This window comes from Bidens hawaiensis, unplaced genomic scaffold (assembly GCF_021521415.1).
Source record: "Bidens hawaiensis isolate Kalapana, Puna unplaced genomic scaffold, B.hawaiensis_p1.1 tig00021346_1, whole genome shotgun sequence".
NCBI lineage: Eukaryota > Viridiplantae > Streptophyta > Magnoliopsida > Asterales > Asteraceae > Bidens > Bidens hawaiensis.
Genome location: NW_027493306.1, coordinates 263,996 through 290,052, shown reverse-complemented (window position 1 = coordinate 290,052; position 26,057 = coordinate 263,996). Strand labels below are relative to the sequence as shown.

General features: G+C 40.9%; 1 protein-coding gene and 2 pseudogenes across 2 annotated transcripts; 1 reads left to right on the top strand and 2 right to left on the bottom strand.

Annotated features, from left to right (window-relative positions):
* The first annotated feature begins 228 nt into the window (after positions 1-228).
* Positions 229-5,279, top strand: LOC143563258 (protein disulfide-isomerase-like). The gene is made up of 10 exons (XM_077050844.1): positions 229-383; positions 1,190-1,220; positions 1,321-1,608; positions 2,305-2,493; positions 2,589-2,714; positions 3,216-3,353; positions 3,423-3,542; positions 4,094-4,211; positions 4,293-4,405; positions 4,483-5,279. Exons 1-10 carry the CDS (start codon positions 229-231, stop codon positions 4,687-4,689), a joined length of 1,485 nt encoding a protein of 494 aa, XP_076906959.1. The 3' UTR covers positions 4,690-5,279.
* A 168-nt stretch (positions 5,280-5,447) lies between these two features.
* Positions 5,448-6,240, bottom strand: LOC143563261 (protein DOG1-like 3; annotated as a pseudogene).
* Positions 6,241-17,283: 11,043 nt separating this feature from the next.
* On the bottom strand, positions 17,284-24,830 carry LOC143563259 (cyclin-dependent kinase E-1-like; annotated as a pseudogene). The gene is made up of 17 exons (XR_013140636.1): positions 24,586-24,830; positions 23,827-24,037; positions 22,714-22,824; positions 22,498-22,601; positions 22,375-22,417; positions 22,181-22,279; positions 22,026-22,107; positions 21,855-21,947; positions 21,730-21,763; positions 21,546-21,630; positions 21,389-21,466; positions 21,245-21,292; positions 21,131-21,163; positions 20,408-20,516; positions 17,591-17,815; positions 17,441-17,504; positions 17,284-17,350 (listed from the first exon to the last, which is right to left on the bottom strand). The product of XR_013140636.1 is annotated as a cyclin-dependent kinase E-1-like (transcript).
* Positions 24,831-26,057: the final 1,227 nt, after the last annotated feature.

Genomic DNA, 26,057 nt, shown 5'->3' with positions numbered 1-26,057 from the left:
ATGCTATAAGTTTTTGTTACAAACTAGAGTATGAGAAAAAGCCACGTGGACGTACTAAGATGCGAAAATCTGTAATATATATATATTTTCCATAAAGACGACGTCGTATAAGTTGAAGTACCTATTTATTCACGCCAAATACGTAGTAGGCTACTTATATATAGTCTTGTTGTTGTTGTTGTTGTTGTCTCTCTTTAATTCACATGATAATTATAATTAGAGCTACCTATGGCGTCTTCCACTCTCTTCTTGTATATTTTGACACTACTACTAATCACCTCTTCTGCTACTGAGAAAGAATACGTGGTCACTTTAGACCACTCTAACTTGTCACAAGTTGTCTCCAAACACAACTTCATTGTCGTTGAGTTCTATGCTCCCTGGTACTTACTTACCACCTTCACTTCCTTCAATTCTATATTATATATTATATATGCTGATTTGAAGTTTAAACTATTTATTGTGAATTTGAGGCGTTGCATGTGTTTTTATTATACAGGTTAATTTTGTTTATGAGAAGAAATTTGTTATGTTTGTGTTTGTGTGCGCTTGCATGTGTGTTTGTTGCGAAAACTGTCTGTAAAGTATACCGAAGCAACAAAACGATCCATCGGAATTCTGAATTTGGTTTTTGGTTCGGATATCAACTTTTGGATTTGGAAAATTTGAATTCTATAGAATATTTGAATTCGGTTCGGTTGACAGACACAGACAGAATTCCTAATTCCGATCAGTTTGGACTTTAGACACAGATCTAACTTTGTAGGTGTGATTCATGCAAGGAGATGTGTGATTTAAGAAAATTTTGATAAAGTTATGATTTGGGATTTTTTTTTTATGATATTAACTTCGGTGCCTTTGTTTTAAACATAGTGGATGCTACATGCATTTATCAGATAAGATTTATAAATTCTGTTGAATATATTTGATGCTTCTGGATCTGGCTTTATTTGAAGATGTACAATTGAGTATTATTGACACTTTCCTTTAGTAGTTGTTTTTAGATTTCACAATGTCAAAACAACTATCATAGAAAATGAGTGTCAGTAATTCTTAGTTGTACATGATCAATGGTAAATACATGTTAATAAATTAAATATCTTACTATTTGTTAATATTTCCATAAATTGTTTTATGAAATAGAATCCATTGTAACAATCTAACATTTGTAAATTGTATCCTCTGACAGGTGCGGTCATTGTAAGAATCTTGCTCCGGAGGTACCTGATTGTCATTTAGAAGATAAATTGTTTGTTTTGAAATGCAGCATTTCAAAAACTCAAAAAGTAATGATTTTCACTTTGTATCGTATGCATGCAGTATGAAAAGGCTGCAGCTGTGTTATCAAGCCACGATCCTCCGGTTACTTTGGCAAAGGTCGACGCCAATGCTGAAGAAAACAAAGGACTTGCAGAACAATTTGGGATACAAGGTTTCCCCACAATCAAGATCTTGAAAAACGGAGGAGAAGTCGTTCAAGACTACAAGGGCCCCCGTGAAGCTGACGGTATAGTCGAATACTTAAAGAAGCAAGTCGGTCCTGCATCATTTGAGATCAAAACTCCTGAAGATACAAGCAGCCTTATAGATGACAAGAAGGTCATTGTGGTAAGCCTTTTAAACTCTCTCCCTCGCTACCTTTAAACTTGCTTGCTTTTAGGCCTTTAAACTAACCAAACATTCAGTGTACGGTTCGTGAACCGTTCGGCAGGAAGTTCGTTTATGTTTTTTTATTTAATAAATGAACTAACGTGAACAAAAAAAATTGTTCACTTAGTTAAACGAACGAACGTGAACACACGTTTTGTTCATGCATTTATGTTCATTCATTTAAATTCGCTTATGTTCGTTCATTTATATTTGTTAGTTTAAATTTAATTAAGGTTCATTCATTTACGTTCATTCATATAATAATTTAATGTTTTTTGGCCCATTACAACTTGGTCTAGTTTTAAATTTTTAATAAGTTTTTGGCCCAAGGCATTGTTCTTAACATTACTTTGAATTTTGGCTTAGTTATGTTTATGTTCGTTCATTTACGTTCATGAACCGTTCGATGTTCATTTATACTCTTATATTAACGGACGAACATAAACAAAGACGAACACGTTCATTTTCTAAACAGACGAACAAGAACAACATAAACCTGTTCGCTTGATTGTTCTTATTCAATCGTTTGTTTGATTAAAGTTAAACAAATGGACATAAACATGATCTGTTCGTGTTCGTTCGGTTCATTTACAAGCCTGCTAACTTTGATATGATTAAGAAGTCCTTAAATATTCAATATATCACTGATTGCAGGTAGGAATATTTCCCACATTGTCTGGAGAAGAATTTACAAATTTCACCATGTTAGCCGACAAGCTGCGTTCGGATTATGCCTTTTTTCACACCACAAAAGCTGAACTTCTTCCTCACGGGGAGTCAACTGTGACCGGCCCAACCGTTAGGTTACTGAAGCCATTTGATGAACTGTCTGTTGATTTCCAGGTGGAATTTGTGATTCTTTTTGAACTTTCATTATTGGTTTTATAAAGTATTAAGTCTTGTGATCGATTCGTTAACACTTTGTTGGTGAGTTTCAGAAATTTGATATTGAATCTTTGGAGAAGTTCATTCAAGATTCCAGCATTCCACTTGTGACACTCTTTGACCAAAGTCCAACTAATCAACCATTCCTAGTCAAATACTTTGAAAGTGCCAATGCAAAGGTACATACATGTCCTACTTGTTTTAATTTGAGAAAATTGCACAAATGGTCTTTGTGGTTTGAGCATATTGCAAGTTTGGCCCCCAGATTTAAAAGTTGCAACCTTTGTCCAAAGTTCTGTGAGAGGGTTACACGTTTAGTCCCCACCCGTTAATCCCAGTTAGTTTAACGGAATAGTGATGTAAAGTGCCATTCATGTGAGGCGTATCTGTGTCTTTTCAAATTTGGAACACTGATAAAATATTCTTTCAAATTTGAAAAGACACAAATACCTCTCACATGAATTGCACATGACATCACTTTTCTAGTTAAAAACTAACTGAGATTAACGGTGGGGACTCAACGTCTTACAATGTTTGGACGAAGTTTGCAGTTTTAAAAATCCGAGGACTAAACTTGCAATATGGTCAAACCACAGGTACCGTTTCTGCCATTTTCTCTTTTATTTTCTTCGCGAAGTTTGAAATGTTTTACAATATTTTTGCATGTTTCTTGTGCCTAGGCTATGCTGTTTTTGGATTTCGGTCACGAACATATTGATGCTTTCAAGTCAAAATACACGGATGTTGCTGGTGCATACAAAGGAAAAGCATTAGATTTTCTTCTTGGTGATGTTAAAGCTAGTCAAGCTGCCTTGCAGGTAAAGTTATCTTTCATCATTTAAAGTTTATTTATTTTTTCATAATCCTGAACTTACCTAAATGTACAGTTTTTTGGGCTTAAAGAGGACCAAACGCCTGTTATCGTTGTACAAAACAGTGACGGTCTCAAGTTTATCAACTCAAATGTTGAAGTTGATCAAATCGCTCCTTGGGTCAAGGACTACGTGGTATATATGATTATAATTTTTAAGTACTTTTAAGTATGACTCATTTCAAGCCAAGCTGCTCGCTCGCTACTAGAGATTGGATCGATAAAAAGCTCGAAACGAACTGAGCCTCAAATAAAGCTACTTTAGTTCTCGAGCTCAAGCCTTGTATGGGGAAATGATCTGGCTCGTCGAGCCTTAACAAGCCTTGTGTATTTTTAAAGTTTTAAAACTCTATTGGACTGCTATGTATTAATTTCACTCTGCATAGCCGAGCTCGAGCCTAGCTTTGGCTCGTTTAAGGTACTACAAACGAGCTCAAGCGGAACTTAGGCTCGTTTAAGGTTTCTTTTTTTTCAAAATATATGAAAACAATTAGAAATGCATATGAACTAGTAAATAAAAAACGAGCTGAACTCGAGCTTGAAAAAACGACTCACTAACCAATCTCAAGCTTTAGAAAAATAGCTTGAAACGATCCGAGCTCAGCTCGGCTCGTTTACACCCCTAATATATGACTTTGATCATTTGAATTCTGTAAATAACTAATGTAATAATTTCATACAAACTAGGATGGAAAAGTGAAGCCGTTTATAAAGTCGGAACCTATTCCAGAAACGAACAATGAGCCCGTGAAGGTGGTGGTTGCTGACAGCCTTAAAGACATGGTTTTGGACTCCAAAAAGAACAGTAAGACTTTGTATTTTATCAATATATTACTTTGATTTTTCATAGTTTCCTTAGATTATAATAGTTTAATTGTTTTGACAGTTTTACTAGAGTTCTATGCACCATGGTGTGGCCACTGCAAGAAACTGGCTCCAGTCTTAGACGAAGTTGCGGTCTCATTTGAAAATGATGACGCTGTCATGATTGCAAAACTCGTAAATTCCCGCTTTTAACAATCTATGTGTTTCATAATAATAAAATGAACGATTTGCAACTTGTATGTATGTGCCAGGATGGATCAAACAATGACATTCCAAGTTACATGTTTGAGGTTCAAGGGTACCCGACTTTATACTTCAAATCTTCAAGTGGGAAAGTGGTCGCGTATGAAGGGAATAGGTCGAAGGAGGATATTATTGACTTCATCCAGAAGCATCGTGAGGAGGTGATCATTACTGCAACTGCAACCAACGCTGAACCAGGCAGAGACGAGCTATGAAGGGCCGTCTGTCAGGTTTTAGTTTCGTGCACTCTTTTAAGTTAAGTTTTGGATTTTGTCTTTGTATCGCTTGTACCATCAATCACGCCCACCGCCATCGTGTTGTTTAGAAGTTTTGTAGTGCATGAGATGAATAAATGTTTGGCTAGAATGAAGGAATGAAGATAAATAAATTTGAGGCTCTACATTGCATATGCTCTAACGCCTTTGAACGTTTAATAGCATTTGCAGTCGAGATCTGTCTGCAGACGCCATTAAGCTTCTTTATAGGATGAACATGTTATCGAGTAGCCATACCAAACCAATGCCAGCCAAACATCATCGGAACCAGCACCTGTATTCGTTTTTCTTGTTTTCGGTTACTTACCCTTTGATCCTTCCGTTTCAGTACTTTTCATATTTTCAATGATACTGGTACCGAAAGGACAAAATCAGTACGGTATTCGGTTCATACCTTCCTTGGTTACTTTTCGGATCCATAAGGTCAAACAGGCTCAAAAGAAAGTATTAAAAAAGCCAAACAACCTTTTCCATTAATAGAAAAAAATAAACAAAAATAACAACTCAGTTTGAAACATTGTACATATTATTTTAATAAATAAAACACACTTTGGATTCATCACTAAAAATACTTCCTTTAATAAAATTTAAAATCAAATAAAAAATAGTTAAAAATAGAGGCCAAAATGTGAGATAATTTATGTAATTATACATTAATTATGGCCTAATACCAAATACTACTAGCTAAGTATTATTGATCAAATATATATACTTTGGTCATGCAACATGCAAACCAGTGGCAAGGTTATGAGTTCCACCAGCACTCACAGCCTTGATATCCCTCTTCTTCCCCCACTCATGTAACCGGAGATGCAGCTCCGCGGCCGCGATCAAGAAATGCACGGCCTGTATCGGTGTGAGTATCGAAATAACATGTCTCCAATCTCAAATCATCCGCCATATGCGAAAACTCCTCCATACCCTCCTTCTTCGGCTCCAACGTCGACTCCACTCTCTCATCATTATCGTCCGCATTAATATGATCTCTTTCTTCGTCCCTGATCATCTCCGATACTGCATTGGACAGCTCCACCATCGACCTGTCCGCCACCGACTCCTGTTGTTTCGCCAGCTTCTCGGTTAACACTCATGGATTGTTTTCTTTTGCAATGCGTCTATTCGTTCCATCTGACTTGACCCCAACTCTGCGAGGTCTTCTTCATATCCGCGAATGAGGTCGCCCATTTTAGCCTCCAGCTGTATTCCTGACTTGGAATACAGCAAATGGATGGCTAATCCGCCTATCCATAAAAACGCGTCCTCCAGCTTGGGAGAGAACATGGACATTGTGTCTAGTCTCTCCCACTTGGATTTTGTCTGGTAATACAATTCGTAGTGTCGTACCACCTTCTCGATCAGTGGGATCAAAACTTCTTCTTCTTCGTCGTTGTTGTTGTTGTTTTCGTTGTGATTGTTAGCGGCTGAAACTAGTTCTTGGAGGTACGAGTTCTGTTCGCGGAGCCAGCACTCGAAGAACTTACCGAAGGTTTCGCATCAGCAGTACACATTATTTGAGCCATGATATGATCAATGGTGTAGTGCAGTGTTGTGTTGTGTTAGGCAACGTTGAATAAATAGAGAATGCAAGTTGGAATGAATTGAAAGAGTTGGATTTTGTAGTTAAATAAGTTGGTTCATGTATTTGATTTGTGGGCTGCAACTTGGAACACATGGGAGATAATATAAAAATGTTTGAAATCTTACACTTTACAGATTTTGCCCCTGTTCTTTTTGCATATTATGTTTTCGGTTTTGATTTTGTTTTTATGTAAATAGAAATGGTTTAGAAATGACGTCGATGTAACCCGTTCAATCATATAGCTTATATGTTTTTAGAAAAGAAAAATTAGAAAGATATTATTGTAGCGCATGTAACACAAGAGGCACCTACAACATCCTTTAGAGACATCTAAGGCTAGGGACCTGAAAAGAGGTGATTTGACACAGGGCCGTCTCAGAACCTCTAAAACTTTCACGGCCCAGAGCAAGTAAAAAAATGGATTTGAACCAAAAACCGTTGGTTTCATACACTGTTTCCATCGCACTAAATAGATATTTTGTAATTGTAAACTTTAGTTTTGAAAAATAAATGTACACCCCACCCCCGCGCAGAGATTGTGGTCTGGGCAGTAGCCCACAAGCATCCTCCTCGGCTGATGTGTCTGCCACGTACGTCAAAATACGCCGAATAAGGAAGAGGAGCGGGGGAGATGGAAATGGTGAGCGTTGATGGTAGTGGCCTCCGTCCCCTAGATGTGGTAAGCAATGAGCAACGGTGGTGGTGCACCATACTCCCCGATCTAAGGATGCATTATGATTGACTTTATTGTTTTCTTATATTGGCCTTATGAAGCATAGTTCTTATCATTTGCGATAGATATATGATTTGTATATATCCCTTTTTTAGACCATAATCGTAATTCCACTACGAATGAGAGTTTACCAAGGGTGTATGTTACTATGGGCAAGTATAGAGTATATAAAAAACAATTAAAGTATGAAAATGTATTTGAAATGTGATCCTATTAAAAATGTAAGAGCCGTTGTATTGTATGAACACATTGTGATGTGTTTATGGTATTATTCCAAATTGTATATAGGTGGTCATTTGAACGTATTTAAACAGATGCTATGTTTACATATGAATTCTTTCGTCGTTACATTTCATTTAGGATTTGAAGAGGTAGGTCCCCGCAAAGCCCAGTTGGACCCGCAAGACACACCTTAGAGGTACGTCTGCGCAAAGATCAACTGGTTCTGCAGGACCCACCATGCTCAGAGAGATGAAGACCTTACACGCAGTAAGCGCCTGTTCCCGCAGCTGCGGATACAAGCCATGAGGGAAGGCTACCCGCACAAACAGTAAAGCTACACGCATAAGACACTAACTCTTATACTTCAGTAATGTCACCTGAAGAAGGAATGAGCAAGGCGGGAATATTCCCGCCCAAAAGAGCCAGTCCGTACGCTTCCAGAAGATCTTTTGTACTATACCTACCAGGATATGGACAAATAGACAAGATCTGACTAAAGCGACCCATGAACCAATCACAGGGTGACAGCTCACAGACAATAGTACCAGGAGGAGCACGCTCTAGTACAAAATGTCACTATCAGCCGCTGCCTACCCACCAACTCCCATCGTGGCACGAACATAGCCCGTAGTTGGTGGAAAAGGAATATTATACAGCTGGTCGTACCTGCTTGGAAACCTACCTTCGGCTATAAATACTCCAACACCTTGGAACGGTATCATTATCTTATATCATCTTATCTTCTCTCTAGCTATTTCTCTCAATATACACTTATATTCAGAGCAATCTAGTCTGATTCTCACGCTGGAGGGTGGTCACAAGGAGGAACCCCCCCCCCCCCCTCTCAGTGACGAGCTCACGGTGTCTGTTTTACAGGTCGAGAAGAACAACCATCTTTGCCGGACCTAACCCTCGTGGGAAAAATCTACTTAACCCTAAGATTATCCTTAATCTACCGGGGTCACTTAGTGTTTCTTCATTGGCGCCATCCGTGCATTAAGCTAGAACTAATTCTTCTTTTCTCAGTTTTTTCAAAACTTCTGGAAAGATGGTTAACGTTACTCTGATGCCAAAGCCACCGGGTAACCAAGAAGCCCCGGTAACCACAACCCCAGCCACTGGGAGGAACACCGGCGAATACACAAATGTTACGAACACTACCCCGGTTACCCAAGCCATGGCAAGTGCAGTAAACAACCCTCTCCTGGGATTCATTGATACCCAGGTGGGAAGACAACAGACGAGACTTCCCCGCCAAGCACTAGAACAAGTTAAAGTTTGGGCGGAAGCACGTCAAAAAGAATTCCAAGCCGAGTTGGACGAACGTTTACGTTCACTCCAACAGGCCAATGACAAATTCGGTACTCAAAAGCTCAACATGAGCAATGAGTGCGAGTATGATAAAGATTGGGAAGAATCTGACAGTGACGCAAACCCACGCCATAGGGCGAAAGGGAAGCGTAAAGAAGCAGACTTCCACTCAAGAAGAAATTTTGAAGAAACTTTCAAACCAAAGAACACGGGGGGAAACCCACGTGACTTCACCAAGACTTTCAGACCAACTGTTGCGAATGCGGGAACGTCCAAATTTGCAAGGGACATTGCGGAAGCAATCGCTCCAAAAAGTGCCAAACAGATGTCCAACATAGGCACTTATGACGGCGTATCTGACCCGGACGATCACTTGAACAGATTCATAGCGGGGGCAACCGTCAGTAATTGGACGGAACCCACATGGTGTTACATGTTCCAAATGACGCTCATCGGGGCAGCCAGAGCGTGGTTTGATCGTCTACCGGTCCACCACATCTACGATTGGGCAGATTTCCAGCACAAGTTCAGCCAGCACTTCAGTCAACAAAGAAAATATACTGAAGAGCAATGGACGATCCTCAACTGCATCCGAGAGGAAGATGAGTCTTTGCTAAACTTCATCACGCGCTTCAACTCAAAGAAGCTAAGTCTGGGCACTATTAGCGAAGATCTTGTTCGCGCTGCTTTCATCCAGGGCGCTGAAGACCCAGAGCTCATCCGCACCTTGACGGGTAAAGACGGCATGCCATCCACGTGGGATGCCATCATGACGGCAGCTAAACGCTTTGCGGAAACGGAGAAGCAACTGGGTAGAGATCTTCCCCAGAGCACAAACCTCTACACCCAGAAAACAAGAGAAAATAACGTCCTTACCGCCCGACAAAACAAAAAGAGGAAGCTTGGTATTTGGCAGTCAAGGGTAAACTTTGACACCTCATCCGGCTCTCACCCTCGGTTAGGCGGAAGGGACAACATGCAGTCGAACCGGAATCCCAGATGGACGCCACTCACCAAAAGCGTCACCGAGATATTTGTCACCGAAAGGCTCTTATGGCCAGAGGCTCCAATAATCCGACAGCGTCTAAACGCTGATCAAAGCAAATCCTGTGACTTCCACGGGACAAAAGGCCATACCACGGAGGAATGCATATCCTTGAAGGACGTCGTCGAAGCATTCGTCAGAGATGGGAAACTCACACACCTCGTGGTGTAATGGATGCTGAGCAGGCTAACGCGTGTAGAACCCCAGTTGGGGAAAACATGGGTGAAACTGCAACTTCAATGTCGGAGACTACATACTGCGTAACAACGAGGTTCCGAACCAGGCGCATACCGGCCCGAAAGGCTCGATGGCACCGCCATCCCAAGAACTTGGAATGGACCTCAATTACGCAGATGCCACATGTAGATCAATTCCAAACTTGTAAAGAAAAGGCCTAGAGCCACTTCTAATGGAAATGATTCTCCTTATCACATTGATGTTGATAGCCTTACCTTTATACTTATGAACTGACCACACTGATATGCCGGTATTCACCGCATAAATAAGTGAGGGAGGAAGTAAGTCGTTGCGTGTGGAAAGCGGCAAAACCCGCATAAACACAAACGGTAGAAAATTTCTAAAAAGATGAGGAAAACCTTCACGCAGGTCAGATATAGGTGAAGTTTGGTCATCCTACTAAGTGAAAGTGACGGTCCTACCCGCACAATCATGATAGAGGAAATTGAACATTAACCTATTATCAATCACGCGTCGAAAGGTTAACTTATTCAGAACACTTGGAAAATTTCTAAAGAAAAGATGAGGTAAACCTTCACGCAGGTCAGATATAGGTGAAATTTGGTCATCCTACTAAGTGAAAGTGACGGTCCTACCCGCACAATCATGATAGAGGAAACTGAACATTAACCTACTATCAATCGCGCATCGAAAAGTTAACTTATTCGAAACACTTAGAAAATTGCTAAGTTAAACTAAAATATGCATGAGCAAATCATATAATGTTTACAAGGCAAGGCGTTAACAAAATATTTATATTCACAATAAAAATTCAAACATTACAAGAAGGGCTAGATATCTACCCGCCTACAAAAATACAAATCTATCCTAACGGTTGGAAGGGATCTCAAGGTTCAAGCTTCGGGACCACTCCCTCCAAACCCACTTGAACCCGCACCATCAGTTGGCTGGGGCGGTTCAAGGAAAGCTTTGAGAACAGCTAGCCCGTCATCAGCAGCCGCAATTTCGTTCACCTTCTCCACAACCTGATGCGGGAAGGCAGCATACTGGTTCACAGCTTGGTCGTAGGCAGCTTCAGTGTCTGCATCGTGTAAAGGAAAGTTGGAAGGCGGGATGCCCTTCTCTGCAAATCCTAGACCAAGCAGGAAACCAGCCTTCTCCCCGTCCTCATGAGAAGCGTTGAGGGCTGCACTCATGGCATCGTCATAAGATGTGTTCGCGAAAATCCGATGCACAACCTACAAAAAAAAGAGTATATATAAAGGAACTTTTCTAAGTATAAAGAAAAGCGTAAATAAATTATGAAGCTACGCGTACCTGCGGCAACGCTTCTCGTAGAAGTCATTCCTTAGTGATCAGAGCTTCTTGGAGGGTAGCTTGAGCTTGATCGCGGGCGCGTTCGGCTTCATTCTTGTTGAGGTTGGCAAGCAACACATCCTTAGCAGCAGCCTCTTCAACGCCCTTGAGCTTGCGCTCAGTGCGATCAAGCATACCCTTCTGATCCAGGAGCTCTTGGAGCTTCTTGGCATCTTCTAAAGCCAAAGCATCATGAGCCTGCTGAAGCTTCTCTAGTTTGGCTTTGAGCTCTTCGTTCTCAGTGCGCAGAGGCTCAGCAACGGCTTCAGCTTTGGTGGCCCTCTCGGTCGCATTACGCGCAGTTTCCTTGGCCAACCTAAGCTGTTCGTTAACAGCTTGGGTAGCCTTGGAACGGGCCTCATGCCTGGCCTGAATCTCGACCTCAAGGTCCTTGAAGGCCTTCTCTTTCTCCGCGGCGGTGGCAGCAAGCCTCTTGTTTTCCTCCCGCAACGAACGCGCCTGAGCCACCTCCAGGTTACGCGCCGTCTTTAACTTGTCGTTTTCACGAAAAAGCAACTCGACACGCGGCTGCATCCGGGCAAGAAGGATTCGTAGCTCATTGGACAGCCTACCCTCCTGGTAGCTAGCCATTGCCTCCCCCAACGCACCGCTTGGAGCCGCATGGCGCGCCCAGTCGACACAATCCGCAGCCGTCCTTAGGGTTGTTCTTCGGCGGATATTCCACCTTGGAGCATACACCTCATTGGAATCCGAAACTGCAAAAAACAAACAGTTAGGAAAAAATGATAAGAATAGATAATTGGCGAAAGTAACCCCACGCACCTGTAGGGTCGATAACAGGCCGGTAGCCGCCAAACCCATCACCTGAACCTAGGGGATATCCATCCAAGAGGTCAAGGAGATGGGAAGGAGGCAAAGATTGGCTAGAGGTCCCAACCCCAAACATACCTGAAGAACCGGCCATGGACGAGGTAGTCGCTGACACTGGAGGGGGCATAGTAGAAGACACCGTGGTAGAGACCATCGAAGGTGAACTCATTGGAGATGAACTCACAACCGTGGTCGCCGCTGCGGATGAGCTCGCAGGAAAAGTCACCGCCGGTCCAGTGAAATATGTAGTAAAGATAGCACTTACAACCGGCGGAGATGACGTCATAACCGGAACAGTTGACTCAACAGTATGAGCAACTGAACCAGTACCGGAAACAGGCGCAGGCGCCTGGGTCATCGCCTCGGATAGGTTGACCAAACCTATCGTCGTGGGTCCGGAACTGCTTCCTCCCACACCGCTCTGGAAAGCGGATACGTCCACTCCTGCATAAAGAACAAAACATTAAAAACAATGACGGAAAGAAATGCGGAAAAGGTACACAAAATATACTTACGGGTTTTCTTAATCTTGAAAGACCTGACGGGCGGAGACGAGCCCGATGGAACGGGCCTCTTCACGCCAGTCACCGTCGTAACGCTTGGTTGCTCGGAGGTGACAGTCGTCTCAACCTCCGAGGCAATGGTCTCGCCACCACCAAGGTTCCCCGCCGCCTCCTCGCTTTCAGTCTCGGAATCAGACTGATTTCCCAGGTCGACGACGGAGGTAACTTTCGCCTTGCCCTTCCCGCCAGCAGCCTTCTTCTTCCTCACAAAGAAAGGCCCATCTGCGGATTCCTCATCAGAAGATGACAAAATCAGAGGAATTCCAGCAGAAGTTTGAGCATGAAGAGGACGAGGATTAAAAAACTCCTTACCTGGCCGGGTGGCACTCAAAATTTCGTGGCCCGGCGGGTAGACTTCTACGAATCTATCCGCCGTTTGCTCCAGAATGGTCAACTCGTTCTCATCGAGGTCACGAGTACCCAACCGTGCGGGACCACCAGTCTCCCGAGGATGCAGGAGCGATTGTAAGTCGTTCCCCTCTGAAATAAAAAAGATAACAATGTTAGAAGAAAAACCCTAAACCAACACAAAAAATGGAGCATACCGTAAGGAATAGAGCTCAAACCGTATTCAAGGACGATGGGTATTTGCGGCGTCCCGGACCTGGCATCCTTCCATACGCGGCTCATCCCGAGCATCACCATCCCAGACTCCGCGAAGCGATAAACCGGAGTCTGGATCTGGGAGATCTTAGCGAACCATTCCGTCTCCTGGTAATTGGAGGCGTGAAGGTTGGGAAGTGCCCTCCAGTTCTTGAACGTCATCGCGAGGGGGACGACGCGAGCGAAGATATAGAAAAACTCCCGCTTCCAAGAACGAAGAATGCGCTCAGTAGCGCAAATCTTCAACCCCTTGATCCGAGTGACCAGGGTATACCAACCCTGGATGCACCTCCAGGAGTAGAAGGTCATCAGGCGGTCGACGCGGGGCTCGATTCCCAGAATGCAGCACACCCATTCAAAATGGCGAACCTTAGCAATCGCCATCGGGTGCACCTCCGTCAAGTGTACACCGTGTTTCTCCAAAACACGGTATACGAACTTCGTTAATGGGAATCTGAGATTCCCATATATGAAGAACGAGGCGTAAACCCCTATCTTGCCCTTAGGGGCATCATACACCTTCTGGTGGGGCTCCGGAAACTCAGGCTCATAAGGCTCGAGCATGAACTTCTTGACGATAGTGGTATAAATCGACAGAAAGAGTACACTGACACTCGCCAGCAGTACTCTTATCGTCCTTATCAGACGTGGACGTCGGGTTCTCGAGGTATACATCGGACTCCTCGACGTTTACCTCGGGATCATGAGTAAAAGAAGACATTGTGTAAGTGTTAAAGAAAGCGATTTCAGAAGAATGCTCCCCGGAAAAGATGAGTATTCGCCGGAAATCGCATAAAAGGGAAAGAAGAGTGAAGTGAAGGTATGGGATGAGATGCACCCTCTACCCCCTTATATACTCATCGCAATGAATGCGATGAATTTAATGCGGAGGAAAGAGAGAGCGCAGGTGCAATGAAACGGCGACACGTGTGGATAAAGCAAGCTGGCAACAGGTGTCAGGATGGCGCGTGACATGAAACTGGCGCCCACAGCGCCTGAAAAAGCGTCCTGATTGACCACATGCTATCACGTCGTCATAACTTCCTGCACGTCCTGAAACCGTCAGAAGACGCCAACGTCCCTTCAGCCGTTTGGACTGTCCTTATCCTTTCACCAACTCTTCAAATTTCAGAAAGATTCAAAAAGATTCAAAAATAAGAGGGAATATACCCCCTTACCTTGGAGAACAAGAAACCATAAGACAAGTGCGGGTACAGTGTCAAGGCGAAACCCTTCACATACTCAGCACTTGCAGGGAATTGAAGCCAAGATACCTTGGAAAACAAGGAACCGTAAGACAAGTGCGGGTACAGTGTCAAGGCGAAACCCTTCACATACTCAGCACTTGCAGGGAATTGAACCCAAGAAGGATCTTATGGGCCATGCTTGCGGAAAGAGAAATAACACCTCAGCAGGGCGGGAACGTTGAGAACTAGATTGAAGCTTCAAGGTGGAATTGGTGGTTTAACATAACTGATCACTATGTCCAAAACTACCAAAACCTCGTGAAGAATCTATACAAATGAAACTCAACGCTCCCGACTTGCGAAGAGGTTAAACACCTACCCGCATCATAACCAAAGATCAGGCAGAAAAGTCGGGAATTTCTGCATGTGACATTAGGAAAACTGCGGGAAGAATCCCCACGGAAAACCTTAAAAAACAAAAACCCCTCTTTAAAACCCCTTGCTTAAAGTCCAAAAGTTCACCTCACTTATTAACAATTCATGAGAAGAACAATGGACTGGGGGGACTTGAAGAGGTAGGTCCCCGCAAAGCCCAGTTGGACCCGCAAGACACACCTTAGAGGTACGTCTGCGCAAAGATCAACTGGTTCCGCGGGACCCACCATGCTCAGAGTGATGAAGACCTTACACACAGTAAGCCAGCTGTTCCCGCAGGAAAGCCTCCCAGTGGTACAGTACCCCGCCTGTTCCCGCAGCTGCGGATACAAGCCATGAGGGAAGGCTACCCGCACTAACAGTAAAGCTACACGCATAAGGCACTAACTCTTATACTTCAGTAATGTCACCTGAAGAAGGAATGAGCAAGGCGGGAATATTCCCGCCCAAAAGAGCCAGTCCGTACGCTTCCAGAAGATCTTTTGTACTATACCTACCAGGATATGGACAAATAGACAAGATCTGACTAAAGCGACCCATGAACCAATCACAGGGTGACAGCTCACAGACAATAGTACCAGGAGGAGCATGCTCTAGTACAAAATGTCACTATCAGCCGCTGCCTACCCACCAACTCCCATCGTGGCACGAACATAGCCCGTAGTTGGTGGAAAAGGAATATTATACAGCTGGCCGTACCTGCTTGGAAACCTACCTTCGGCTATAAATACTCCAACACCTTGGAACGGTATCATTATCTTATATCATCTTATCTTCTCTCTAGCTATTTCTCTCAATATACACTTATATTCAGAGCAATCTAGTCTGATTCTCATGCCGGAGGGTGGTCACAAGGAGGAACCCCCCCCCTTCTCAGTGACGAGCTCACGGTGTCTGTTTTGCAGGTCGAGAAGAACAACCATCTTTGCTGAACCTAACCCTCGTGGGAAACATCTACTTAATCCTAAGATTATCCTTAACCTACCGGGGTCACTTAGTGTTTCTTCAGGATTAGGACTTAAAAGTTCTTTGAACAAGTGGTAATAAACATGCAAAGTTCTAAACTTAAATTGTGTTATTGAAAGAAGTATGGAACATGAAGGATTGAAAATGTAAACTCTGGCCAGTTGCATGAAACTTAAGAGAGAAGAGTCAAAACATTTTTGGGTCTCATTATAAGTTTGAAGGAAAAGTTTTTTAACGTTTAGTGCAAGTGGCCCCTCTTTCATTCATGGACCGTTATGTTTCTTGTTTTATCATGGGGAACATATACTTGTTATTATTATTATCAAGTATTAAATTACATATTTTATATATTTAATAATTAATAATAATAACAACTATACTAACAATAAATATTGTTAAATATTACCAAGGGAAAATTCTCGTAATAGTCCTTTTTAAAAGAGAGAAAAAATAAAATAATCCTATATATTTAGATATTCCTAAACTAGCCTATTAAATTTGGACTGAGTCGACGAATAGGGAAAAGATCCGACAAGATTTTTAAGCCAATAGATTTTTGACACGTGTAAAGATTCTGAAAATCCGATCATATTTTTGAAAATATTGAGAGACCCGTCCATATTTCTCACTAAAACTTCTTCTAATAAAACAGTCTTGGCCGACGGTTTAATAATGTTTCCTACCAGATCCCTAATGAATATAACTTTCATTATTTTTCACTTTTTTATATATGTTTCGTCTTCTTCTTCCTCCTTCATACATTGATAAACATTCATCTTTCATGGAATTTGATAATGTTTTCTGTTATGATGGTAAAGGGCAAACCAGTATTGAGAACAAGTGTTTGTTATGTTGTTTCCATGGAATATGATTCAAGAACAAGTGTTAATGAGATGATTGTGAAAGAGAAGGTGAATGATCGAGAAAGATGAGATTCTACATATATTAAAAGTCTATTACATGAAGATACCCCCAAGGCTAGGGCAAATGAAAGGTCAAAGCTAAAGATAATCTATACACTCACTAGAAGTTTATAACCTTAATCAGACGTCTTATATCTCTGATCATGTCTTCATCTAGGTGCAAATGTATATATTTGTCTATAGATTAAAACTTTTCATATTTGGTTATATCATTAACAAAAAAAAACTTACAGGAGTAATTTAGAGAAAAAAAAATGTTAAAAGAACAAAACTTAAAAATTCATATCTTGAAATTAAACAAATTTGCTTCTTCATACTTGTATGAAACAATTTTGGGATGAACTTGAAGATCTTGAAGAAAAGGAAACAATTGAGGTGTAAATAATAAATCTCATTTACCCTCATATGGTAAAGAGTAAATAAATGAAACCAAATGAAAGAATTGAGCCTAAAAGGTGAAAGTGTAGACCTACCTAAAATGCTGAGAAAAAAATAAGATGATCTAAATTATGAACCTAAAAAATCCATTGAGGGTTTTAAAATGACATCTTTACTGATAATTTATGAAGTCTTACAATATACAAGTTACAACTTCTGTAACAGCAACAACATTTACAAGAGTATGCTAATGTGCATATCGTCTTGTTACCTGCATAAACAACACCAAATTAATTTTTTAATATCAACTAATTATGCGACTAAAATTGATTTAATACATTAATAAATATGTGTGAATTACCTCAAAACCGCCTTGATTTCTGTTGTGGATATCCAGGCATCCCCATTCCGTCCTTCCTTCTCAACTGGTTTTATAAATTAAAAAAAAACATAAAAAGTTCTAGGAAAGTGAGGGAAGTAATAAATAATAAAATATTCATTTGAATTAAACCTGGTTCTGCTGTTGTTGCTGTGCAACACCGCGCTGCATTGGAATATTTCCAGGATTCATTGCAGCAGCCTGCGAGGCGATATTATAAGCAGCCAGAGTATTCTGCTGCTGCTGTTGCTGTTGCATCCTTTGCATTCCACCAACCATATGAACTGGTCGTGGAACGTTTCTGTTTCCCATTAAATGTATGCCTCCCATACCCCCCGACATTTGGTTTCCTGATGCCTAATCAAGTAACATTTAAAATACTTAATTGCTAGTCCAAGTATGAAACCTTTAGTCGGACAATTAAAGATTAGAATACCATAGATGCATATGATGTAAACAGTGCATCTACTATTATACATATAGTATTTGGTAGGTACAAGTATTCATTTTTATGGTTTTTGCAGTTGTGATTATTCTTTTTTCTCAACATTCCAGCATAAATTTTGTTCGAAAACGAAGTTGAGCTCAAAATAGAGTTTTTTTTTTGTATAGCAAGTTGCGGTATCGTACCAGTACAATGATGAACCGAACAATTACGCACGCCAATTTTACCGCCGTGACACACACCAACCACCACCTAGACCTTAGCATTTTTTATCGAGTACTGGTACCGTATTGATACCGGCCAAACAACATTCTGGTTCCGGTATTCACTCACATGTTTTTCGGTTTCGGTACCGAACCGGTGTTGTATCACCATAATCGGTTTGTATTTTTATAATAAGAATACACAATTGTATTTTTAAATTTCTTGTCACACCTATGTTCGTTAGGTTGATTTTGACTATATAATACGTGTTACATATCCAACATGTAATTGTTAGTTGAACCCTTTGGGTTGACTCTGACTAGGTAATACGTGTTATTAAGCCAACATGTAATTGTTAATAACTTAATAATATTTAAATGTAATTTTTGTTAGAAAATTAAAATTCTATGTAACTTCCTTTGGGTGAGCGTTGACTGGTCCATATGCTTTTATTCTATTCTTCTAATATACCATCTGACTGTCACATTCAACATTCATTTGCAAAATGTATTCCGATCAATCAAGCTGTTCTTCATCATCAGCGAGGACTACTGTGTCAAGCCGTACGTCATCAGCGCTGTGGACCGTGTCAAGTCGTTCTTCATCATTGGTGAGGACTGCTGTATCAAGTCATTCTTCAGCATTGACGAGGATTACTAAATCAAGTCATTATTCTTCATTTCAAACTAAAAGATATAGTCAAGCACCGTCTGTTGCTCCACGGTTAGCAACTCTATCCCAAGGGTCAACCACCTCCACTCGAAGATATAGTCAACCACCAACGTTGACCTCTATAGCTCGACGAGATGCAACTCTTTCCCACCGATCGACCATTGTCACTGAAAGCTATAGTCAAGCACCGTCACGAGCTGCGATAGCTCGACTAGAAGCAACTTTATCCCAACATCCAAGTACCTTTAATGGAAGATATAGTCAAGCACCGTCGAGAACCGCTATAGGTCGGCCAGAAGCAAGTCTATCCCAACATCCAAGTACAATTAATGGAAGATATAGTCAAGCTCAAGCACCGTCACGAACCGCTATAGCTCGGCCAGGAGCAACTCTATCCCAGCATCCAAGTACCTTCGATGGAAGATATAGTCAAGCACCGACGCTGACCGCTTTAGCTCGACCTAAAGCAAATCAATCTTACAAGCCAACCACCTCAATGGGAAGATATAGTCAAGCACCGGTGCAAACCACTACAGCTCGACCAGAAGCAAATCTGTCTCGCCAGCCAATCATCTTCGGCGGAAAAGATGGTCAAGCACCGATGTTGGCCTCTTTAATTCCACAAGAAGCAACTCAAACCCACTGGCCACCCACCTTCACTGGAAGCAGTCAAGCACCGATGTTAAATGTTGTAGCTCCACAAATAGCATCTCAAACCCACTGGCCGCCCACCTTCACGGGAAGCAGTCACGCACCGATGTTAAATGTAGCTCCACAAAATGCAACTCAAATCCACTGGCCACCCACCTTCACCGGAAGAAGTCAAACATCGACACCAACTCTTGTAGCTCCACAAGAAGCAAAAATCTCTACTGAAAGATACAGTCAGACGACCATAGCCCCCCAAGAAGCAACTCAAACCCACTGGGAAACCACCTTCACCGGAATATATAGTCAAGCCCCGACGCTAACTGTTGTAGCTCCACAAGAAGCAACTCAAACCCATTATCCAACCACCTCTACTGAAAGATCCTCTACCAAAAGATATAGTAAGGCAAGAAAGTTAACGGCTAAATCTCCACAAGAAGCAACTCAAACCCACAGTCCAACCATCTCTACTGAAAGATACAAACAAGCACCGACGTGGAACACTATAGCTCCACGAGTAGCAACTCGTACCCACCGGCCAACCACTTTATTGAAGCCATTATTAGTCATTACTATATTATCTATTTTATCAATTTGTTATGTATTTATTTAGCATTCATGTTTCATTATAACCAACTGTCTATAATATTTGCATTGAATATTGCTGTCTTCATAGTGCTTTTACATCTTTTCTGAAAGAACTTGTACCTCTGTTCTATTTCTATATAAAAATGTCCTCTGAAATTCAAAGTCCATCGTTAAAGGTGTGCTAATGCATTGTATTAGTCTCTACTCTCTCCCTCTCTCTCTATATATATAAATATATATATGTATGTATATCGTATATAACTATACATTTATACACTTTAATATATATGTATGTGTGTATGTATATATCACTAGTAAGAAATATAGCCATATTAGCAATTGAGAGGGAAAATGTGCAAGAACAATATAAAGAAGTGTACAATTAATCATACCTGTTGAACAGGCTGAAGACTTGCAGTGCCCTCAAAATCTGTGTTTGTGTCCACCGGGCGCGTTGGGTAATTCACTATTTTCTCCCCTGGCTGAGGCGGTATCAGTGCACTGCCCATCCAAGTTCAAAATCACCCATCAAATATGATCATATACATGCTTATATGCATGATAAACATTACAGCCACCAAAACTATAAAACGCTTAACCTCAATACAAGTTCAAGGATATAAACAACATTAACATCAGTTCATACCAGAAGTCAGGGCCGGCTCCGAGAAGGCGAAAAAAATTTTGGGCCAAAGGCGAAAATTTTTTTGGGCCTGAAGTAAAAGGAACATTTTGTTGTGTTTAAACAATTTAATTTTAAATGGGCTTACTTGATTATGATTTGAGTTGTGTAAAAATCTTTTGAATAAAAATAAGCTTAAAAATGTCTCAAATAAGATAGGAACCCGCAACCTTTTGGTTAGATGTCATACCCCTTTGCCACTAGACCAAGCTAGTGGTTATGTAATTATGCTGAAACATTGATTATACATGTTTTTTTTCATAAAAATACATATAATTTTTTTAACAAAAAAAATTTCGCGCCTAACGGGGTGTCGGGCATGTGGCTGTCGACTACCCTGCCATACTCTAAGGCCGGCCTTGGCAGAAGTATGTAGCATAATAAATGTATAACATGATATAAAAACAAAATCCTCTTAAGAAAGAAAGTTTACTTGCGTCCTGGTAAAGGTTCTATCCGAAAATACCTGCATACAAAACTCATTATGATAAGAGAATGTACAAGATATGTCAGTGTGTGTGTGTGTTTGTAAAGAGAGAGAACTCACTCGTGATCAAGAGCTTGTGCTGCTGTTATACGTTTTCGAGGATCATATCTGCAATAATAAAAACGAACCAAGAAAATAATAAAACATATTTCAAAAGATTTGTAATCTGAACAAAAAAGCTTCAACTTGAGAGGCAATACATACTCCAACATTTTAGAAAGAAGATCATATGCAGGATGTTTTGAAGGGAGATGAACAACACTGTAAAGACCGGGACTATCACTGTATGGAGCATACACAGCTGACACGTGTTAGATGCTGACCACAAAAACAAAATTCAAAATATAGGAATGAAACCTACTATTTGTGCCCTTGAATGTGCTGCTGATCCGATTGCCAATGTGGCAGATGAGCGAGTGTTGGCCACTTGTCTATAGTTGGATGACCTAAAATTGCGATTGCAGTTAAAGTATATCAGTATACATTAAACCAAAAATGAATAATAAAATAAAAACTATCAAATTAAAATCCATCTTTTTACTTACCTAAAACCTTGAAAATTTTATCTAGCTGATCAAGCTGAACAGATAACAACAAATATTATGACATAATACTATTATGAAGAAATATTAGTAAATTTAATAATATATAATATAGGTAAGATTATCACCTGAAAAGGGTTTGGTGTGGCCTTTACTTCTTGCCCTTGAAATAATGGCTTCAGTCAAAAGCTCCGCGAATATACACCCAACCGCCCACATATCTAATAATAATAAAACATATTGTTTCAAAATTATGATAACAAAAACAATAATTCTAGTTAGGAAGAAATTGTAGCAGCCATGTTTTGTAACAACAGCACTAGTATAGTGCTTTGCCCCAAGAAGCAACTCTGGTGCGCGATACCAAATGGTTACAACAACCTGCCAATAATTATTCACACCATATCAGAACTAGATATTATATATATCATAAGGTAAAATAAAAAGACAATACCCCGTTATCGGACAACGGCTTTAGTGGCGTTTGATATATTCTAGCAAGTCCAAAATCAGCAATCTTAACAACTCCTTGTTCTTCTCCGTCACCCATCACCTGTGATGTGAAGTACACATTTGAAAAATAAATAAATAACTATGCATTGTATTATTAATCAACTAACACTTAGACATCTATGATGATTATCTTACCAAAATATTGGAGGGTTTTAAATCTCGATGCATAATCCAGTTGCTGCATTGGTTTATTATTTATTTATAAGTGTTTTGCAGACGATGATTATGCAATCACAATGAACAGACGATGATTACTACCTGTGAAGATAATTTAACCCATTAAGCAACTGCCATAATATTGACTTTACGGTGTACGGGTTGATAGCTTGGTTAACCTTGTCTCTGTGATGTCTAATAATTTCCTGATGCACACAAATAAGTAACTCAAGGTGTTAACCTAGCATCGGTTAATATGTTCATATAAGATTTACAATATTTAACATAAAAGTTTGCAAAATAATCAGGTAAGCTCACATAGAGGTCGTGTTCGGCATAATCAAAAGCCAGATAGAGTGACATGTCTATATGATTGATGTGCACGTTCACCAGCTTTACCACGTTCTCGTGGGATATTTCCCTAAGCAACTGCACCCACATTGTAACTTGTTAAGCAAAACATGAAAGTATATATATACAAATATAGGATCAAGGGTTGGTTACACATTAATCTATCAACTAGCTAAAGAGAAGAAAATGAAGATAAAAGAGAGAAAAATATGTCATATCTTCAGAGGTTATAACATGAGTTATAAACCAGGAAATGTATTATAGGTTGATTGAGTGTAGGGGTGTGCAACAAACCAAAATAACCTAAAAAAACAAACAGATATAACCGGACTGAAACAAAAACCAACGGTTAGGTTTTATGTTTATGTAAAACCCAAACTTTCGTTTCGGTTTTGGATTTGCGTGGAATTAAAACCAAAAAAAAAAACAAATTGGACCAAAATTATATATTTTTATTAAATACTTTGAATTTTAAGAAATACAAAATAACTTAATATAAAGTTTAACCCGTATATTTTAGCCCAAATGCATATAATCGAATAAATTATTAAGTACCAAAAAAAGCAAGGCCTAAATTCAATATTTTTGGCCTAATTTTTTTTAATCCCAAAGCTTTCAAGCCCAAATGACAAGACCAAAAAAAGCCAAGACCGAACGATTTTTATCAGCCCAAAATCAAACCTACCCACGCACTCCCCTAAATTTGTCTGTATAACAGGGGCTTAAAAAATAAAGTTACACTTGAATACCTTTCAGACGTGATAATCATATAACTAGTCTAATAATAATATTATTAGACAACAGCCCTAAATTTTGCTAATAACAAAATGAAATTTAGACCTAAACTCAAAACGAAAGTTAACGGTTTTTAAGAGCTGAAAAACCAAAATTTCAGTTTTTGATTCAGTTCTAGCCCAAACCTGAACCGACCCATGCCCACCCCTAACTGTGTATATAAATGTTACACTTGAAATGATAATTATGTAACTAGTCTAATCTAACAATAATAATGATATTATTATGGAAAGCAAACAAACAACAACCCTCAAGTGAAATTGAATAATAATAATATAGAAAAACCATGATTTCGCGAATGGCGGTGGGGGAGACGCCATCGCCGTCTTTGGACTGCTTGAATTTCTTGATGGCAATGGACTTGCTCCGGTTGGATTTGATCTTCGCTAAGAACACAAGACCGTAAGTACCCTCACCAATCTTGCCGATCAAATCGTACTGTTGTAGCCATTCAGGCCGATTGCTGTGATTGTTACCTCCTCCTCCTCCTCCTCCTCTGTTTGTTTGTTTGTTTGTTATTATTTCAGAATCTAGTGAGAAGTGGTTTGTTTGTTTATTGTTGGTAAGTTTTGAATAATAGGAGAAATTTGTTCCGTTTGAAGTTTTATGTTTGGGACCAACGATGGTGTTGCTAAACGTACCCCTTTTCTCTAATTTTACTAAACATATCCCCTTCTAGTATTTAGGAAATACAATTCAAACCTCTTGTTTTTCTTTTTATAATGACCCAATTACAAATTTTGTCCTTTAAAATAAGACGAATTACAGTTCGTGTCCTTTTTTTAGTTTCCTTGCAGGCGGTGTACTTTAAACTTTTTTTTTCTACAAGTTTTGTCCTTTACGCTAACTGGGTTAGAAAAAGTCAGTTAAATCCCCTCACGTGAGGTGCATGTGAGGGCATATTGGTCTTTTTGCCTACCCTGCAACTTCTTCTTCTTCTTCATTTTGCAGATCTTTACCTTCCCCTCCTTTCTCTCTTATTTCTCTCTCTACGCCACCACCATCACCATACCACAACCACTCCGCCCATGGATATCCTCAAACACCATCACCACCGCCACCACAGCTCCAGCTCCGACCACTCCTATGACGCAGAAGCCGCCACAGCTCTGCCACCAGCCACTCCGGCCATGAATTAAGATCTGCGATTTCGATTTTTCAGATCTGCGACCACCAACCACAGCTCCGTACACCGCCGCCACCAACCACTCCGGCCACCACCACAGCTCCGCCACCACCGCTCCATCTCCGTCACTGCTTATTCGCCACCACCACAGCTCCGCCACCATTGCTCCAGCTCCGACCACTCCTATGACGCCACTCGATTCCTTATTAATTTATTTTAAAAAGTAATAATGTCTGGCCCCACACGGCCGCTCTCATCCACCGTCACACCTCATTTTCCAATAGCCCACACTACACCCGGTCACCCTTCTTCCACTCGTATTTCAGTGTCTAAATATTATTAATATCATTATTATTGTGTGTCGGTCATTCCATTTCCGTCAACAAATGGCCATCTCTGGTAGCCTTCGGAGATCTCCGACTACCGCCGGTAACAATCGCCGTATTACATTCAACCTATTCGCATCTTCACTCTCCATTGCTGTCATCTTCTTCTTCACAGCCTCCTTCCTGTTCACCTCATCCTCTCACTTCGTAAGATCCTCTTCCATTATTATTATTATTATTATTCATATTTATTCAATTACACATTATTTTCTACTTATTAATAGTGTAATTAATAATGCATCAATTAATTGTGTTTATTGTAGAATCTAGGTTTTAAATTAAGCGCCAACGCAGCTGGAACAACCACTCGTAGATCTATACTTGCTTTGAAATCCAATCCGTTAAAACCTAGATTTGATCAGATCCGTAAGCAAGCAGATGATCACAGATCCTTGGCTCTAGCTTACTCCGCTTACGCGCGTAAACTGAAGCTCGAAAACTAGAGCGGTGGAGTGGTGGATGAGAGCGGCCGAGTGGACCACACAACTCGTGTCGGCGTCATAGGAGTGGTTGGAGCTGGAGCGGTGGTGGCGGAGCTGTGGTGGTGGCGAATAAGCAGTGACGGAGATGGAGCGGTGGTGGCGGAGCTGTGGTGGTGGCCGGAGTGGTTGGTGGCGGCGGTGTACGGAGCTGTGGTTGGTGGTCGCAGATCTGAAAAATCGAAATCGCAGATCTTAATTCATGGCCGGAGTGGCTGGTGGCAGAGCTGTGGCGGCGTCTGCGTCATAGGAGTGGTCGGAGCTGGAGCTGTGGTGGCGGTGGTGATGGTGTTTGAGGATATCCATGGGCGGAGTGGTTGTGGTATGGTGATGGTGGTGGCGTAGAGAGAGAAATAAGAGAGAAAGGAGGGGAAGGTAAAGATCTGCAAAATGAAGAAGAAGAAGAAGAAGAAGAAGAAGAAGTTGCAGGGTAGGCAAAAAGACCAATATGCCCTTACATGCACCTCACGTGAGGGGATTTAACTGACCTTTTCTAACCCAGTTAGCGTAAAGGACAAAACTTGT

Bases quoted from the DNA above. Each gene is read 5' to 3' on its own strand.
- LOC143563258 (XM_077050844.1), top strand. From the start codon at position 229: ATGGCGTCTTCCACTCTCTTCTTGTATATTTTGACACTACTACTAATC. The intron at 1,609-2,304 runs GTAAGCCTTTTA...CACTGATTGCAG, and splicing joins ATGACAAGAAGGTCATTGTG to GTAGGAATATTTCCCACATT. The intron at 2,494-2,588 runs GTGGAATTTGTG...GGTGAGTTTCAG, and splicing joins AACTGTCTGTTGATTTCCAG to AAATTTGATATTGAATCTTT.